General features: G+C 33.9%; 1 protein-coding gene across 3 annotated transcripts in view; it reads right to left on the bottom strand.

Annotated features, from left to right (window-relative positions):
- Window positions 1-15004, bottom strand: part of USP37 (ubiquitin specific peptidase 37) — a 77257-nt gene that overhangs the window by 21738 nt on the left and 40515 nt on the right. For all 3 annotated transcript variants that reach the window (XM_010988326.3, XM_031452174.2, XM_031452173.2), the window contains 7 exons: window positions 14453-14584; window positions 14168-14291; window positions 13520-13710; window positions 8081-8198; window positions 6694-6773; window positions 4134-4298; window positions 2274-2339 (listed from right to left, as the gene is read on the bottom strand). In XM_010988326.3, the coding sequence (XP_010986628.1) occupies window positions 2274-2339; window positions 4134-4298; window positions 6694-6773; window positions 8081-8198; window positions 13520-13710; window positions 14168-14291; window positions 14453-14584 (876 nt within the window). The remainder of the gene's footprint in view (window positions 1-2273; window positions 2340-4133; window positions 4299-6693; window positions 6774-8080; window positions 8199-13519; window positions 13711-14167; window positions 14292-14452; window positions 14585-15004) is intronic.

Here is a 15004-nt window from a genome sequence, read left to right on the forward strand (position 1 = left end):
CTGGCAACTTCTACTTTCTAGAACACAGGGATTAAAAAGTAAGAAAAAAGGCTTCTGAGGAAGGCAGTAGTTTCAAAGCCCATGCACTTTACTCTTTAGACAGGAACCTTCTTCCCCAGGAAATGATGTATAAAATAATGTAGCAAGTTCATCAAGAAATGAGAGCTAAGAAATGAGAGAGAATAATCACACAAAAAGGGCAATAAAGAACTATAAAGTAATTTAATGTAAACTGTCTTGTAAGAATTAAGAGCCTCTGAGGCCATTATCATATTAAAACACAGTGCAATAACTGGTATTCATAATGCTGATTTTAAGTCATTACAATATATTCAAATTATCTTCAGTATATTTAATTTAACAATATAAGGAATTCTCTAAGGTTATAAAGATATAATTAAAATTATTTAAAAACTTAAAGATTAAAATTAAAAAGGCAATGCTTAAAAAGGCAAGCTTCAGTTATATAAAAATTCATTTATCTGAATTATCAAATACTATTCTTCAATGATACCAGATAAGTAAGGTGTTACTGTGTTGTCTTCTAAGTGAGCTGAAAATAAACTAAAGGAAAAGTGGTAAAGGTCAAAAAGCACAAACTTTCTTTGATGAAGATCAACATAAATTCATGTTGTACTAAAAAAAAAAAATGTAAAATGGAAATTGGAAAAAATGCAATTAATCTAAATGTGAAAAACTGTAAACAAACGTATAGAATGATGGCACCAAGAAATAAGAGGCCACAATGGAAACCAGGAGGATTGCATAGCAATGTAGATCAAAGAAAAGAGGCAAGTGGTCAGCGATAGGCTCAACCATAGTCTTTGGCTGAGAGCAGCCAGGATATCACTGCACTTCAGCATGAACAATTGAATAACCTCCCATTATAGGTCCAAAAGGGTTTTTAGTACAACTTAGAAGTAGCCAATTAGCCATCTTAATTCTTCACTTCTGATTTCATGCTCACCAAGCAAAACTGAACATACTGATTTATTTATCTATGTAAATACTTTGCTGAAGGAGGGTGACACCTGGCTACTAATACCAGGGTCAAATGCAATAAAGGACATTACAGAAGAACCAATGGTATTCTGGTTCATAACTCAGCCTCTTTTAAGTTTGATCGGCATGACAGGTCTTCTAGGGCCTAAGCATCCTTTACTGAAGAACTCTCAAATTCTCATACCAGTAGACCCTGGAGAACAGATGACCATGCCAAGTATAATGATGCCCAATGAAACCATCTCTTTCTTGAAACTATAGTGATTTGGTACATAAAGAGTGCATTCCATTAATAGTTACTATATTCACAGAAGGCAGCTTGCCTGTAGTAAGGAAAAATATTCATCCTGTAAATGCATCACTTGCTCACTTTCTAAGCAGCCAAGTGGTATTGCTCATTTGTATCTTGAGAACGGGCAAGAGTATTCATATCGGTACCATTTCAGATTTCTAGTCAGTTAGTCATCTGGTTTTAATTGCACTGAAAAATAATTAACAGGAGGAAGAGAAAATAGCAGTTCCCAAATGTCATTTTGTGGTTATATAAGCCCCCCAAAAGCCCTTAAACAACAAAAGTGTCTCTTTTCTAAAAGTACTTTGGGACATCAAATTTTTAGAAAAACTAATTTCAAAGACGAATGACAACCAAGTCATTTAGAAATGTCTAATCAGGAATTGAATTGTGGGTTCTACTCAAATCATAGAGGAGGTATATTAAGAAAAAGTATTTGCTTCCTTCTTCGACAAACTTTTGGTCTTAAGCAAAAAACATAAAACATTCGGAGAACAGCTACATTCCAGTGTGTACCTGTTTTCCTGTCCCCTTTCAGAATAGATCCAGTTCAATTTCTAAGATAAGAAGTCCCACACTGGCTAACAACAGGTGAAAAGACATTTTGGGATCTCCATGTGTATATTTGAAAAATGGTGCTTTATATCACTAGGAGTTATTTTAATCCTTCAAACCTTAAAATTCCTTGTCATCAATTTCTAGAGTTGTAGGATGAAAATACTACACATTAACAGATGATTTAAGAAGTTCTGAAGCAAAATTTTGAGAGGATCACCCGAACTTGCTCCATTGTTAAAAACTTGTTACACCCTAGATTAGTTTAAAGCAGATTCAGGAAAATTCTGAAGTATAGTAATGCAGAGCAGTTATCATGCAAAAAAAGACAAACAATTAAGAAAAGGGGAGGGGATAATCCTGGAAATCGGGGTGAGACAAATCCTTAAAAACAGATTTTGGGTACACAAGAAATATAACTCACTTTGAAGGTGTAGAAGGGCTGGTAATGCAGGAATTCACCATCTGAGAGGCTTTCAATGGTCTAGAACTATCAGAAAATTAGAAAATAAATAATGTAAAAATTACATTACTAAAAGAATGTTTAACTTATAAAATGAATTATTTTGTATTACAGTCCCTTATATATTCTCTTGAAAAGCAAACAACTGTAATACTTTTACTAGCAAAAGAGAAAACAAAGTACTTTCTCTAGGCTCTCCCCTATCTAATGCTCTAAATAAACAACACTGAAATGAAGTCAAATACAATGCATATGAAAAGAACTACTTAAGAAAATTCTCGTCTCAGTTCTTTACTTTTAAGCAATAAAATAACAATAGCTCTCATTTATTGAGGACTTACTAGATGTTAGGCACTGTAGTAAGGACTCATGTGTATTATCTCATTTAACGTTTACAACCACCCTTTTATTTTCCCTACAGACAGGTCAAGGAATTTGTCCAAAGTCTTAAAGCTATTAAACTGTGGAGTCAGACAGCCTGGTTTCAGGCCTGTGATCATAAAGAGCCTTGGCCGATGGTTTGATATAGTACTACTGCAGAAAGAGTACTAGCTCTACCAGCAGAGGGCAGTTTGCATCAAGCAAAAACATCTATTCTAAAGAAAGGCTGTAAGAGAAAACCTGGGAACACGCTGTTATTGACCCATTGAGGCCTTTAGTATAAACTTATACAATATAGAATATATTTTCAATTATTAATCCAAGGGGAAATAATTTTACAAAACTCCATCAATTCATGTTAGCAAATATTCATTTACTTTCTGAAATATCTATTATTCCACTTTAGCCAAGAGACCTGGCTCTTCCAGTTACTAACTGTATGAGCTTAAGAAAATCACTTAAAACCTCCTCAGATCTCCTCTATAAAATTAAGAATTTAGACAAAATCTCTGAAATCCCTTCCACCTCTGAAGTTCTAGAACTTTATGATTCTACCAAACTAGTATTCAAGTATAAAAAAGAACTATAATACATGGCTCAAAGTTATGCAAGTATGCAGAAGAATGAGCAACATTCAGAAGTCTTAAGGTTTTCCCAGCATTCATGAAGCAAAATCAAAAGTATAGGTTACTTCTTTTCTCATGGAAGAATTCCTGGGAGCCACTGTAGTTCTTCATTTCACTATTTCACTGGTACATTTATGAAGACACAATCTATTTTGGGGGCCCCAGCATAATATTTAGTATACTGTTTCTCAAGTTTGTATACCCCAAAGAGTCAGCAAAGGCATTTGTTAAAAATATTGATTCCCAAGCCATATATCAGATTTGCTAAAACAGAACTTCTAAGGAATAAAAATAGAGGAATCAGTATTTTTAGTGCTCAGGTGACTCTTAAGATCATGCAAATTTGGTTTATGTTTCCCAAATGTATCAAACTGTCTTCCACTGATCTAAAAGAGTAAGAAGCACTTCCTAAAAAGGTAACATTATGAAAGGCAACTAACATACGTTGAAAATTTTTAAGCATTTTATTCAATTACTTAAATCAGGCAGTAATTTAGCACAAAATCCCAAAATAAAGCAAAATTAAAATTTCTTTACTGGTCTGATTCTACCTGGAGTCATGTTACCTAGTTCATTCTTTTTTTTTTTTTTTAATTTTTTTTCCTTTTTTCAGTTTTATTAGGTAGAATTATTACAGTTCAACTGCACATACACATTATATTGCATGTAAATACATATATACAGTATACTGCCCATTTTTTTTAGTTTACATATATGTACTGATTATTGTTTCTAAGCCTTTTCATTCTTTTGATCAGATACTAATAGCTTTTCTACTTCAAAACAGAAAGTAAGGAAATTCTCAAAGACTTACATTGCCATCTGTGCACTCCAACCAAGGTTGAAGGGTGGTTTTGTATTTTCAGTGCAATGAGATGACAGGGTCAGGTATCTTGGAATGATGACTTGCTGCCCAATCTTGTTGTTAAGTGAGAGAGCAACATTGAAGCTGTATCGTTTCAAATGAAGAATGAGGATCCTAAAAAGCAAGAGAAGATGACATCACTAGTTCATACAAAATAGAGGTAGCTCTCTTACAGGTGAAAAGACATCACCATAACTAACCATAATAGACAGCTTTTGACTCAATACATTATGCCAAACTAAAGATCCTTCAAAGAACATTTACTAAATACCTGCCTTTCAGTAGGCACTGTGCTAGCAAGGTAATAAGAATATGGATAAAAATAAAACACAGGCACTGCATGGATTAAGGAAGTTTGGGTAAAATACTTATATTGTTCCTAGAAAAAAAAATCAGACAAAACATATCAGACAAGAAAACTAAATTTTAAAATATTGGTATTGATATTGAGTCACATTCTTGAATTATTTATTTCAATGTTATATAGTTTACAAAAAAACTGGATGCCATTTAACCACAAATGGTAATTTAATCAAATTATTAAACAGTCCTTACATGTCAATTTGACAGTGAATATTAATTTTTTTCAGGATGATTTTTGACAAGAACTATTCTTATTTCGGTAGCACTTTCTCTAGAGAAAGGTAAGTGAGAAGTAAAAAAAATTTTCTCCACTTAGAAAAAAGTTCTACAAAATGTACATGCACAATCTGGTTTGTGGGCCTGAAAAGCCTTTTAGCTTTGTAGAAACACTTCTTTTTAGTTATTGTAGCAACCTTTTCACCTCTAATATAGAACACAATCTCTGTCTGATGGGCCTAATATTTTTCACAGCCCACAATTAGTTACACTCTAAAAATTGAATTTCAGAACTCTTACGGGAAGAGACCTCAATTCTAGGCAAAAATAATGTCTGATTTATGGAAAAGCTGTTTCCTTTCTTACCGTATATACCTTTATCACAGAAGCCACAAACTCAAAAATCTGTAAACTGAAGTTATTGATTATATTTCTCTTTAAAAAAAATATGCTAGAATTCATAGCCTTCAAATTTACAACTTGAGAGAACACAAGGATACAATTAATGTGAAGAGACCAAAATAAATGTCAAATGTCAAATATTTTGACTAAATTTTCAAATGATCCCACAAAACTTGCACAAAAAAATCCTACCAAAATCATATTACCAAAATAAAAGGTAATATGAAATAGTCAAAATCACTGATCTGTAAAAATGAGATAAACTAAAAATGAACAAATCTGATAGATATCAGGCTCTTCAAGAATAAAAGTAGATTGTTTAATACCGAAATGAACAAAAACAGAGCAAGTCCAGTAATTAGGATTTATGATACAAAGGCTTCTTCTATTTCATGTAAGTTTGGAATAAACTAAGCTTTATGACATGTGACCTACCAGGGGAAAAAAAAATCAAGGAGAAAAACTGCCCTCAGCATTTTTTTTTTCCACTTTAAAGACCAAACAGCTAGACTATGGGAAAGAGAATGGATATTTAGCTTTCCAGGTCAAACAGGTACTTTTAATTGTACCCTGGTTTCCTTAGTGACAGCTGATAACAATCAATCCTTTTCCTCAAGATTTATTCCCCCTACCCTCTTGCCTTAAAATACTCACAAATATGAAAGAACAAGTCTTTTAAGTAAAAAATATAGACTATGGTCAACATGATTATACTTCTATGATTTATAAAGTCATTTCTTTAAAAGAAAGTCATTTTCTGGAAAGGCACAGACTACAGAATGGAAAAGAACTAGTCTCCAGGGGCTAGGTTCCAGAAACTCCACTCCACACTTACTCACAGAAAACTGAAGCTACTGAAAGAAAGTAAAGCACTCTGCAGGCAAAGTGCCATATAAATACTTAATGTTAATAATAACCTTGTTTGTAGTTGAGACCTATTCTTGGAAAGAACTAAAAGTTATTCTATAATCACATCATAATTTTTCTACTTAGTTTGGTTTTATGTTTATTTATACAGAATCCAATATAAATTAACTTCATTTCTAATTCAGAATTCTTACGACTATAGGAAACTTACAAATTTAACAAAATCCTCTGAAAAGAGAAATACACAAACTGCAAAAAATTACTCTACTTTATTTTCAAGCACACATGTGTATGTGCCTGTAGCAGATATTTTTACTAAAGGTTTGGGATAAGAGAGGCAGACTACAGCACAACAAATTATAACTGAGAATTACACATTATTGAATTAAAAACTTAGTAGTTAGTTCCCAACATTATTTCAAAGTCTCACCAGCCTCATCATCTCCTTGCCACCTTCTTTGGCCTCTCAAGTTCCTTCTCTTCTTTAATATTCCAAATCCTCTTCCTTTCTTATATAAGAGCATTCTAACTTTCCATTCTCTACCCTCTTCATAGCTCAGCTTTGCTGACCTTCTTTATAATCCATCTGATAAGCCTCACTTATTCAGTAATATTTCTAAGTACTTGAAAGAAGAAGAACTGAAGAACCAATTAATTTTACCTTGGTAGCCTGTTAAATTTGTGTCTAACAAGAGCACACTTCCCGCCACACTTCTCACAGGAATACTCAAGTTCTTCTGCCTGTAAAAAGCCAAGAGGGAAAAATAAAGAAGCATGAAGTTGAATTAGCACTGCCCCATTTAAATGCTAATAATCTTCTCCAGTCATAGTAGTTCAGTGGAATGGCAACTCCGACAGCTTAAATGTTGTGTCTAGAATCACAAGCCTTACTAAATTAAGACCTAATCCTCAAAATAGAGTTAATCTTAAAATATCATGCCCTGTTTCAGAATTCCTAATTTCCTTTTTTATCAAGGAAACATCTCAATTTATGATAGTAACTAAACTATATAGTAGCAGATTCTCAACCTTTTCCCCATGGATACACAAGAACCACTGCCAAGAGTATATCCAGACTTTAACATTTGGCCATAGCAGAGATAAGATCACCTTCAGGTTAGGCGGAGTTCCTGGTCTGTTAGGTGTAACTCTACCCCTTTCTTATAATGGAACTCAATCTTCTGGTGACAGCCCACTAAGAACAACTGCTCTAAAAGGACCAAAGTTTGGGGTGGATATCATTACCTAGAGAAAACTGAAACAAGAAATCCTTAAAAAATGGGGGTAAAAGATACATAGGAAAAGCTTCAAATTCTATGATAATAACAGGAATAGTAAGGAATGATTAAAACAAAAAGAAAAGCAGAATATTTATCTTTGGGTGGAGCTGAATGTTCATCATTTAAAGAACAGACTTTTTTTTTTTTCAATCTTAGGAAGACAATCCTGCCCATTTGTTACAACAAAACAAGAACTACTACTATATAGACAATGAGTGATCTTGGCAAGTTTCCATTAGTTATAAGGACTGCTATACAACAGGTTCAATTATGCCCCAGAAACTTTCTGAGTATCTGTAATGGTGTATTACATATGCCAATATTTATTTATATCTCTATAGCTTTGAATAAACATGTCTCCCCTCCCTTTTTGTTTGTAACAGCGTACATATAACCTTCTAAGGAGAAGCAAAGAGTATTTTTTCAGTCCTCAGATCTTAGTATACTAACTTATATAATGTCTCCAATTTTGCTTCACATTACCAAATTTTAGCATATATCACTTTATATGCTTCAAATTAATATTTGTTTACAAATAACTGCTTCAAGGTTGTCTAAAACACTTGCTGTTGACTTACATGTATAATCTATGAGAAGCTAATTTTCTTCTACAATTGGTTAATAATTAGATTTAACAAGTTTTTAAAAATAAATGCTATTTATAAATATTTGTTGTTGAAACTCTGCCTTACAGAAATCAACTAAAAGTACAATTATCTATGATATATAAAATTTAGTTATGTGAAAATATCAAAAGATACTATTTACCCTAAAGAAAAGATCAAGGGAATCCTGAATTGAACGAGGAGGGAGTGGCTTTTTCCTTCGAGGCAGGTCAATGGAGAGGTCATTAAACTGTTCTCTTTTGGGAATAGTCTCTCCACATCTGTAAGAATAAAAGATGACAAATATAAGAGTTTAGAAGCCTAACTGTGCAGTACAAAATAAATACAAATAAACTTCAGAAACACTTTCCCCAGAGAACTTATCAGGTACTGGAAGACCATGACTAGGCATGAGAAACATACAACATTTAAGACTTTTCTCATGCTTACTCTAACCCTTAATAAACCAATACAGGTAAAACTTTAATTGAAAGTGTTTAAGTACCTTCTTAAAATGCTAACTTGAAAATTTTTATATTTTCCAAACCCCCCACTTTAAAACACTAAAGTGTAACATACATATAGAAAAGTGAATCAGTTAAAGTTGTATAACTTCATGAATTATCAGTTAACACACATGAAATCATCACTCAAATCAAGAAACAGAACATCATGAACTCCCCAGAAGCTCCCTGACATACCTCTTCCCAATCACTATCCCTTTCTTTCTCCCAAAAGGTTAACTATTATCCTGACTTCCAATACAACAGTTGAACTTTACCTGTTTCTGAACATTACATAAAGGGAACTATGTAGAATGTTTTCTTTTAACTAGCTTCTTTTGTTCAACATCAGTGTGAGATTCAACCACACTTGCTGCAAATGGCTGTAGCCCATTTTCACTGTTGTCTAGCATTAAGCTGAATGAGCATGCTACAATTTATTCATATTGCTACTGATGGACATTTGGACTGTTTCCAGGTTTTGAATAATGTGTTAAGTTGAAAATTCTGTGTATTCTTGAACACTGTACAGGCACTTCTGATAGGCAGCCAAATTGTTTGGTCATTGGATACATTTTATTGAATTTCAAAAATTGGGCTCAGAGATCAAAACACAATATTCAATTAACCTGGAGGCAAACTGATTTCTTTTACATAGCTTTAGTACACTGTTTTTCATTTTGTGTGCATATCAGCATTTTTAGTAATATTCATTTTCCTATCCCAGTTCTCTGTTGCCACAGCTGAAGACTGGGGACTATAAGAATATATTTGTTCTTCATTCAATAAACATTTATTGAATGCCTCTTTTACAGGCAGAATTCTAAGATGACCCTTGCCCTTCCTTGTCTAACTCCATCCTCTGTGAGTGTTGGAGAACTGTGATGAGCTATCACTCCCATGATGATGTTACCACATGGCAAAAGGGATTCTGCAGATATAATGAATGTTATTAATATTAACTGTTTAATCAAAAGGAGACTGCCTGGGTGGGTTAAGCCTAATCACACGAACTCTCTAAATCTAAGTCTAGAGGTCTCAGACAGAGAAAGTCAGGGATTAGAAGTCAGAGTGATGTCCTGCTGGCCTGGGAGAAAGCAAACAGCACTGCTGTGAACTACCTATGGAGGCCACATAGCAAAAAAACTACAAGCAGCCTTTAGGAAATGAGTTGCCCCAGCCAACAGCTAACAAAAAATGGGGACTTCAGTTCTATAACTGAAAAGAACTAAATTCTGCTCACAACCTTTATGAGCTGAGAAGGGGACCCCGTACGCCAGCCAATATCTTGACTTCAGCTTTTTGATACCCTGAGCAAAGAACTTAGTCATACTCTATCTACACTTCTGACCTACAGAACTGAGTTAAGTGGATGTTGTTTTAAGCTGGTAAGTTTGGGGCAATCTATTATGCATCACTGAATATGCCTCCTATATGCCGAAACTGTTCTACGTACCAGGGTTGTGGCAGAGAACAAACCAAGACAAAAATATCTCCCTTCATGAAGCTTTCATTATACTAGAGAAAAGAGACAATTAAAATAAATAAATAAATAAATAAATAAATAATATATATATATATATATATATATATATATATATATATATATATATATATATATATATAGTGTGTTAGATAAGTGCTAAAGAAGAAAAACAAAGTAGAAAAGAGGAAAGCAAAAGTAGATGGCCAGAATTTTAGAGAGGGTAGTGAGAAAATGCCTCACTGAGAAAGTATCCTTTACATAAAATACGGAGAAGGGAGGGCACTAGCTATGTGAGAATATGGGGAAAGAGAATTTGAGACAGAAGAAACAGTAAGTGAAAAGGCCCTGAGATCCTGAGGTACCAAGATCCTGGCATTTCTGAAAAACAACAAACAGAATGAGCAAGAGGAAAGAGTGGAAGGAGATGAAGTCAGTGAGTTAACGGGGAGAGAGGGGCTGCTGAAAGGCAGATCAAATGGGGTTTTGTAGATCATAGCAAGGATTTCAGCTTTTATTTTAAGGGTTATGAACAGAGGGCTGACAAAAACTAACGTTTATTTTAAATGGATCTCTTTGGCTAATGTATTTAAAAGAGACTACAGAGAGGCAAGGGCAGAAACACAGTGATCAGTTTAGAAGGTGTTCCAACAATCCAGGCAAGAGATAATAGTGGTTTGGACCAGAGTGATGGCAGTGGAGGTGATAAATAGAGGTCAGATTCTGGTTGTATTGTGAAAGAAAAGCTCAAAGGATTTACTGACATATGAGACGTAGGGATGCAAAAGAAAGAGAAGAGTTAAGCAATACACCAATAAGCAGTTTTTAGACCGATAAACGCTATGTATGCAACTATCATTATTGAGAAAAGGAAGACTACAGAAGGAGATTTTATGGAAGAGTATTAAGTACTCAGTTTTACATATTTTAAGTTCTTTAAATGGAGAATTCATACAAATTTTTCCTATTTAAGAATACATTATTAATATATTGAATTGCCTTACAATAATCGAAAACCAGTCAATCTAGACTATAATAGTTTGAAAAAAATTAAGTATATTTGACAAACTGGTCAAACTAAACCTACAGCCAGATGGGACAGAGGCTAAACATGGAAAATTACAATTTGGGAATAAGATGTATGGAATCTTCCTTCAGCCAGAAACTATTTCATGTTTAAAGACTTGTCTTAAAGAAAATGACTAATAAAGCAAGAAAGGTGAGGCTTTTCGAGGAAGTAGTTGGACCACTGCTGGGGCCCCACAGAACTCTGTTGCTTCCAGGATTTGCTAACCCTTGGGCCACTATTCAGGCTAGCCACCTAGTGTTCAGCCTCATGCCTACATACTGTGAGCCATGTCACTTTCTGCACTGGTACATACACCTCAACTGCACATCCAACACCTCGGTGTTACATAACTGACGTGTCTGATTGACGCTGTTGGCCCAGTGTGGCAGCAACTACTTTGATGTGGCCTTCTTTCTTTCTGTGCTGCCTATGGCTCTTCCTATCAGAGGCAACAGAAAGTTACCTATTAAAAAAATTTGTTTGGCACCCCCTACAATTAAATGATACAATAACAGTCAAACTTTGCTTCTCTGACTTAACAAATTTTGTTTGGAAAGTGTATTAGAAGAAAGGGAAAGATGGCTGTCTATCATATTATTAACTGCTAATAGGCTCTCTACAAGGAGATGAAATGTATCTGGAAGACCCAGACCTTTTCTTTAAAAAATAATTTATCCAATAGGGGAAAATAAAAAAGACTGAAGAAATCACGAAGATGAAAACTGTCACAGAATAATAATGCAAAAGTACTACCTTTATAGTGTTCATGTGAATGTTCAAAATTCTAGTCAAAAATACTGGAATGTTATAGATGAAAGAGACCTCGGTGAGCACTATCATTTTGAGCAGCCTAAGAAAAATAAATATGGAAGACAGAGAATGAAGAGCCAATAAATGGGTGTTGAGTTTTTCTAAAGAAAACTCCAGAACAAATGGAAGAGAAGCAGTGTTTAGAGGATAGTTTTCTTGAGCTAAAGAAAATCCCAAATCTTCAAATGAAAAAGCCCCACCCATCATGTTAAAGGCAAAATTAACCAAAAAAGTGTCAATACCTAGATGCAAATTAGTGAAATTGTGAATTTCAAAAATAAAGAGTATGACAGATTTTCAGGAAGAAAAAATTATCAACAAAATCAGGTTTCTCCAAAGTGTCAGAGTAACAGGATATGATCGGACAGTATATATAATATGTTGAGGGGGAAAGAAAGATTGTGTGTGACTCAGTAATTCTGTATTAAGTCATGTATGAAAACCACAGAAATAATTCTCATTTATATGGGTACTCTGAAGAATTCCACTCTCTCTGAAAAAATGTTTTCAGAGATGTACTATCTATAACTGCAAGATTAATCAAAATGGAATCTTTTAATGTGAAGTGCCTGGGATAGAAGCCCTGATAATGAGCATGGAAATTAATTAAATATAGAAGGTAAGTCTCAATAATTAATATGAAAATGGTTAAAAAGCATTACAAAAGTTAAAAATAATTCAAATTTTAATATTTTTTGGAAAAAAAAACCCATTTTTAACAAAAACAATTTGGTTCAACAAAATAAGAAACTGAGTATATGACCCAGTAATCCTGTTCCTGGGCATATATTCAGATGGAACCCTACTTCAAAAAGACACCTGCACCCCAACGTTCATAGCAGCACTATTTACAATAGCCAAGACATGGAAACAGCCTGAATGTCCATCAACAGATGACTGGATAAAGAAGATGTGGTGTATTTATACAATGGAACACTATTCAGCCATAAAAACCGACAACATAACGCCATCTGCAGCAACATGGATGTTCCTGGAGAATGTCATTCTAAGTGAAGTTAAGCCAGAAAGAGAAAGAAAAATACTGTGTGAGACTGCTCATATGTGGAATCTAAAAAAAAAAAAACATAAATACAAAACAGAAACAGACTCATAGACATAGAATACAAACGTGGCTGCCAAGGGGGCAGGGGGTGGGAAGGGACAGACTGGGATTTCAAAATGTAATATAGATAAACAAGATTATACTGTATAGCACAGGGAAGTGTACACAAGATCTTGTGGTAGCTCACAGCGAAAAAAACATGTGACAATGAAAACATGTATGTTCATGTACAACTGAAAAATTGTGCTCTACACTGGAATTTGACACAACATTGTAAAATGACTATAATGCAATAAAAAAATGTTTAAAAAAAAAAAGAAACTGATTAATAGGAAGGCATCTTTTTAGGGAAAAAGAAAAACAAGTATTCCCAAAAAGTTCAATATTCCACACAGTGATTAAAAGAAAAAACAAACACACAGACACACACACACACAAGGTAGATCATATTAACTGTTTAGCCAACAATAGAGCATATGACAAAATATTTACATTCTTAGTTCTCCCCTACCAAATATTTTTATAGAAGATAAAAACATTGAAAAAAGATATTTGTACTCGTATTTCCTCATGACACAGGAATAAAGATGAGATAAGAATTAAAACCTAGAAGAGTTTCAGTCACTTGCCATAAAGACTTACAGGGGAAAAGAGTTTTCTTAGAGACTACTTACGCTTTACAGATGATGGAGTGCTGAACTTCAAACTCCAAATTAGTAATAACAGGGCAAGTGTATACTCTAGTAGCTGAAATATCTGGTGAATTTTCTTCTCCAGGAACAGGTTCAGTCTTCCAAGTTTTATTCAATTTTTCCATATCCTCTTTCAGCTGGTCTAAGCACTGACTTAAAAATTCATGAGCATCCTAAGAAGGCATAATATCCACAATCAGATCAAAACATTTCTTATCACAATAATAGCTTATTAACATTGTGATTTATGCAATGAAAGCATATGTGGGGAAACGTCAAATATACTGACTTTAGGGTACATATTTTATAAATAATCTTAACTATAATTAGATTAGCATGAATAATAAATGAATCACTTCCTTACTTCTTTTTTTTAAAGGTGATCTTTTTTTGTAGGGCCTTTGTAGCTAAAATTGCACAGGGCCCTACACTGGCAAACCACATCTATATTATTAAAATATGATGAAATACACAGAAGAGTTATATTGAGCCTTACCCGAAGTCCTCAGGTTTTTCAACCTGTGATGAACACACACACACAAATCTCATTTTAAAATAAAATCAGGTAACACATGAAAGTAATTTCAATTTCCCCTATCTCTAAGGTGTTTAAAAACAACTAGTACTCACATTCTGCATATAACCAGAGAATCTCTCTGCTGTAGCTGAAATGGCATTTTTAACCTTCTTGAGTAAATCTTTTTTAGTCTCCGAATTACAGATATCCTTTTTAACAAGCAAGTGTGCAAAGCGTCTGGTAAAACAAAAGACAAGTTTAGCAGGTTTTACAAAACACTGAATGGATGATACTTTAAAGACTGCTAACAAAGGTACATAAAATGTTTAAGAGTCTAAAACTCCATTATTCTATAATCAATATGGTAAAAGGTGACTCAGTAAGTATATAACAATTACCTGATAAGTGCATTGAGTGGAATTTTCTTCCATGGGATACCTTGCTTGAGCAAGTCATTTGCAAATGATTGGAGTGAAAATAGAGACTGTAAAATAGCATTCATATAACAGGTATTTCCCAAGTTGGAGAAGCTGAAAGAAAACAAAAGAAATAGTACTTTTGAAGACAACAGTAGTTCCTAAAGTACGTTCATTTAAGCAGAGGTTCTCCACTATAGCATGCATCAGAATCACTTGGAGGGCCTGTTAAAATACATATTGCTGGGCCCCAACTCCAGAGTTTCTGATTCAGTAGGTCTGGACAGAGAAGGTGCAAAAATTTGTACATCTAACAGGATCCCAACTGATGCTGATGCAGCTGGTCTGGAGACCACACTTAGAGAACCACTGCATTGCAACATTATTACAACTTCGTTTTACCTCAAGGAAAATCACACATTTTCAAACGAATGCTAAGAAGGACTAGGGACATATCTAGAATATATGTATGTTTAGCTTTAATGGGTACTGCCAAACATTTTCCTAAAGAACATATTTTTAAAAAACTTTTAC

The sequence above is a fragment of the Camelus dromedarius genome, chromosome 4 (assembly GCF_036321535.1).
Source record: "Camelus dromedarius isolate mCamDro1 chromosome 4, mCamDro1.pat, whole genome shotgun sequence".
In the NCBI taxonomy this organism is placed as follows: Eukaryota; Metazoa; Chordata; class Mammalia; order Artiodactyla; family Camelidae; genus Camelus; species Camelus dromedarius.